Raw genomic sequence first — 4,983 nt, 5'->3', positions numbered from 1 at the left:
TTTATCAGTCTGGCGAGTAAACAAAAAAATGTACTAGCCAATGGCGATTCAATTGCCAAGGTGTTCGTAGAGGGCTGCATAGGGTCATTGTCCTGTTGGAAGGTGAACCTTCTACCCAGTCAGAGGTTCTGAGTGTTCTGGACTGGGTTTTCATTAAGGCTATCTCAAATTTTTGGTGCATTGAGCTTTTCTTCTACTCTGAGTCCCTCAGTCCCTGCCGCTGAAAAACAGCCCCACAGCATGAGACTGCTACCAGGACACTTTACTTTTGGGATGGTACTCTGCAGGTGATGAGCAGTGCCTGGATTCCTTCAAACATGATGTTTGGAATTGAGGTTCATCAGACCAGATAATACTGTTTCTCACAGTCTGAGGGTCCTTTAGGTCCTTTTTTCAAATTCCAAGTGTGTTTTCATGTGTCTACACTGAGGAGAGGATTGAGTTTGGCCACACCGCCATAAAGCACAGATCGGTGGAGTGTTGCAGTGATGTTTGCTCTACAGGCAGTTCTTTTGACCTCAGGGCTTGGTTTTTGCTCTGATATGCATTATCAGCTGTTAGACCTTGAATTAAGATGTGTGTTCCTCTCCAAATCATACCCATTCAATTGAATTTGCCATAGGTTAACTTCACTCAAAGTGTAGTAACATCTACAAGTAATGTGAATGCTCCTGAGCTAAATTTCAACTGTCTCAGATAAGGGTATGAGTACTTATGCAATGGAATCATTTAAGTTTTTTATTTTTAATAAATTTGCAAAGATGTTAAAAACCAGTTTTTTGCTTTACCATTATGGTGCATGGAGTGTAGATTAATGTGGGAAAAAGTAATTTAAAGCAGTTTAACAAGGCAGAAACATAACAAAATGTGAAAAAAATGCCTTTTGCAAGGCACTGTATGTCTGAGTGGTGTTCTCTTTCTCATTATCTTTCTGTTTCCTATTCTAGGCTGTTCGTCCAAGTCCTTCAAGCTGTACTCCCCAAAGGAGCCCCCCAACGGTAGTGCCTTCCCTCCATTTCACCCAGGCGCAATGCTGGATAGAGATGTGGGGTGAGACTTATGTTGTGATTATTGTTTTACATGGTGAAGAAGATTGTGTGTGTGTGTGTGTGTGTCTGTTTTCTAGTTTTAAAGTAACAGTTGCTTGACATCCAGCTAACATCTATCTAAAGTAAACGGATAATACACTAGATACGTAATATGAAAGTTGCTTATTTAAAAATTCTTCATTATTTCCCTTATATTTCAGTCCGACGCCGATGTATCCCCCGTCTTACATGGAGCCTGGAATAGGGTAAGTACTTAATTGGCAGCTAACATCTTTGTCTACAGCAGTGTATTTTCAGGAGACAGACAGCAGGGTGTAAATACATAGTGGATGTACTAAAACAAAAAAGCTTTTGGTTTCACTGCATGGTATAAACTGTTGCGAGCCTTTTCAGACTCTGCTCTGCCTTGTAAAATACTGTTCATATTATTTCATTATTTTCTTGAGAAAAGTATATTTTTTCTTAATATATTATTTAAATGCACATATACACTACTGTTCAAAAGTTTGTAGGTCAATAAGATTTTTTAAAGGGGTCATATGATGCGATTTCAAATTTTCTTTTCTCTTTGGAGTGTTACAAGCTGATTGTGCATGGATAAGATCCCTGAAGTTGCAAAGACTAAAGTCTCAAAACCAAAGAGATATTCTTTATCAAAGTTAAGACTCTGCCACACCCCCCTAAAACGGCTCGTTCTAACACGCCCCCACATATCTACCTCACTATGTGGAAATATTAGCATAATGCCACCCAAATGTGCACGCAAAGAAAGAAGGTGTGGTTTCAGTAACCGCAGTTCGAAGTTACTTATGCTCACCAATTACTGTGAACTATTACAATTTAAAATAACTGTTCCTATTTTAATGTATTTTAAAATGTAATTTATTTACTCCAGTCTTAACTGTCACATGATCCTTCAGAAATCATGCTGCTCAAGAAACTTTTCCTATCAGTCTTGCTGAATAAAAGTATTAATTTATTTTAAAAAAAAGTCTTTCTGACCCCAAACTTTTGAATGGTAGTGTATGCTCAGTAGCTTTATAATAATGTCATGTTACAGGAGGCACACACCGTTTGGAAATCAAACAGACTACAGAATATTTGAGCTCAACAAAAGACTACAGAATTGGACAGAGGTAAAAAAAACTAAACACTTGATCACATTCATCAGCATTCATGGTACACGCATTTTAATAGGGAGTAACCGAAATCCTATTTTCATTTGCTGAAATGGAAACAGTAGTTTGTTTGTTTGCATGCATGCAAATCATGCAAAAACTTGCTATGTAAATGTTGCTTGTTTAGCTTATGTAAGTTTATTTTAATTAAGATTAAAAATGAATAGTGTTTTTTGTGCTTTCTCAGCAGGACTGTGACAATTTGTGGTGGGATGCGTTCACTACAGAGTTTTTCGAAGATGATGCAATGCTGACGATCACTTTCTGTCTGGAAGATGGGCCCAAACGATATAGTAATGTTCCGTTTTGTAAAGTCACTTCAGTGATTTTAATGTTTGTATTTGAATTTGATTTGAATAATCAAATATAGACAGAGGCATAAGGAAATGCATTTATATTTTGGTATTCCCTCTGTAACTGAATCCAAAATTGTATCATGTTTCCAGCTATTGGTAGAACGTTGATCCCTCGGTACTTCAGGAGTATTTTTGAGGGTGGGGCCACTGAACTCTTCTATGTGCTGAAACATCCCAAGGAGTCTTTCCACAATAACTTTGTGTCCCTGGACTGTGATCAGTGCACCATGGTTACACAGAACGGCAAACCCATGTTCACACAGGTATCATTTTCCTCTGTGTACAGTTTTAAAACATTGACTAAGCATATCCTTTGGTATGACCACGATTATACTACTCACTTCTTTCAGTTTATTATCAGAAATAAATCCTAAAAATAGCCTTTATGTGTTGCCCGTTCAATTCCTTTTCAAAGTGAACGTGGTGTCAGAGAAGGCATACATTAACTCAAATGGAATTCAGAGTGCTTCCATTAAATAAGCATTACAATAAGAACATAACAGTCAAGTTTATAGCAGGCCATCTCCACCATTGCCATTTGACATAACTGAGAAGTCCTGTCATCTCCTTAGGTGTGTGTGGAGGGCAGACTGTACCTCGAGTTTATGTTTGATGACATGATGCGTATTAAGACATGGCACTTCAGCATCAGACAGCACAGAGAGGTCGTGCCGAGGAGCATCCTGGCAATGCATGTGAGTTTGGGATATTCAATCGTACGGTTTTTTTTTTTGTTGCTACAGCATCTATTCACATCATTACTAAAAGTTTGGAGTCAGGAAGTTTCTGTTGTTTTGTTTTGAACGAAATTACTGTTTTTTTTTTTATTCATAATGCTGCAAAATACTTACATTGCAAATAAATGCAGTTCTTTTGGGCTTTTAATTCATCAAGAAACCCTGAAAAAAGTTAGTACGGTTTCCACAAAAATGTTAAGCAGCACAAACATTGATGATAACATTTCATGGGCACCAAATCAGCATATTAGAATAATTTCTGAAGGAGCATGTGACACTGAAGACTGGAGCAATGGTTCCTAAAAATTCAGCTGTCCCATCACATGAATAAATTACATTTGAAAATATATTAAATTCGATTTTATGACATTAAAGAGCAGGTCATATGGTATTTTAGAGTGTCCTAATATTGTGTTGGAGTCCTCTACAACGGGTTTAAATGCATCTAAGGCCAGAAAACATTGTAATTTTCTCAGAATATACATTTAATATTAGAGTCATTTGCCAATGATTTCGAAACGATTCGTTCCAAGCAAGTTCGGAGCAAACCCCTCCCTTCCATAAGCCTACTCTGCTCTGATTGGTCAGCTGGCCAAGCAGCCTGTTGTGATTGGCACACAGAGAAGTCCTTGAGCAAGTTAGCGAGCGCTACCATTGCCAAAGCACCTTTACATAAAACAATAATATAGTGCTCCAGTCCGTTCTTAAAATAATGGCATAAAATACAAAAACATTTATGCAAGCAAATCGTGCCCACAGCTAAAGTTTAGCTGCTAAACTGTAACGTTAAACACTTAAAACAATAATGGTGGGTACGTTAGCCGAGTACTAACGTGACTAACTGATGAAACAAAGTTTGTAAACCAAAATATGTCTACTGTAATGTTTGAAGAACGACAGACAAAAGACACTCTGTCTTAACTTTTAGAACACAGAACAGCTGTATCACAGGCGCACCAGCCTAACTAACTCGCTCGTCTCTCCCGCAATAACCCTATAACTGCCGGTGCAGCAAAATAAACAGCAATTTCACAATGATTATAAAGTCTGTGCGCTACACAACATTATTTATTATTAAACAAAGTAATTATTAGAACAACGTCAGTCTACATTAATCGACACATTCCTAGGAAATAGTGGGTTCACAGCGAATTATCAGAACTAACGTATTTCAGTAAGAGAGTAATATCATGCTTTACCTGGAAACCTAAAGCTGCACTAGGTATACATCACATATTACCAAAAAATCTTGATATTTTGAGCACTCAATTGAAAATGTGCACATAACGTATAAATCGTACTTACAGGTTGTGGTTCGGAGAGCTTTTTCATCCAAATAAAGAAGATTAGAAGCCGACAAAGATAAAAGCCAAGATTAGAGAAGCAGTCCTTGGTAAAATGACATGCACACAACAAAAGGTTCAAATTGTATTTCTGTGGTATCAGACTCTGTTCGTATTTCGCGGGCAGGCAGGGATTATGCAAATGTCTACCTAGTGACGTATACCGGTAACAGGCAAAAGATTCGAAAATATGATGACTCGTTAAGGCGATTCAGAATCGACTGTCTCTTTTGAGAGACAATATTTTTATCATGCACTTTTTTGATTAACAACTTTGCAGAATGTTTTCATTTAAGGATAGCTACGTTATAAACTGCAAA

At 37.5% G+C, this 4,983-nt stretch overlaps 1 protein-coding gene across 13 annotated transcripts in view; it reads left to right on the top strand.

The window, feature by feature from the left end:
* Positions 1 to 4,983, top strand: part of ldb1a (LIM domain binding 1a) — a 27,625-nt gene that overhangs the window by 16,848 nt on the left and 5,794 nt on the right. For 10 of the 13 annotated variants that reach the window (XM_016272311.1, XM_016272303.1, XM_016272304.1 and 7 more), the window contains 6 exons: positions 948 to 1,050; positions 1,250 to 1,294; positions 2,110 to 2,185; positions 2,415 to 2,520; positions 2,674 to 2,846; positions 3,156 to 3,278. In XM_016272311.1, coding sequence (XP_016127797.1) covers positions 1,031 to 1,050; positions 1,250 to 1,294; positions 2,110 to 2,185; positions 2,415 to 2,520; positions 2,674 to 2,846; positions 3,156 to 3,278 — 543 coding nt within the window. In that variant the 5' untranslated portion in view covers positions 948 to 1,030. The remainder of the gene's footprint in view (positions 1 to 947; positions 1,051 to 1,249; positions 1,295 to 2,109; positions 2,186 to 2,414; positions 2,521 to 2,673; positions 2,847 to 3,155; positions 3,279 to 4,983) is intronic. The other 3 variants (XM_016272308.1, XM_016272310.1, XM_016272313.1) reach the window with 1 other exon arrangement.

The sequence above is a fragment of the Sinocyclocheilus grahami genome, unplaced genomic scaffold (genome assembly GCF_001515645.1).
Source record: "Sinocyclocheilus grahami isolate Dianchi unplaced genomic scaffold, SAMN03320097.WGS_v1.1 scaffold69.1, whole genome shotgun sequence".
In the NCBI taxonomy this organism is placed as follows: domain Eukaryota; kingdom Metazoa; phylum Chordata; class Actinopteri; order Cypriniformes; family Cyprinidae; genus Sinocyclocheilus; species Sinocyclocheilus grahami.
This window is presented reverse-complemented; position numbering and strand designations above follow the sequence as displayed.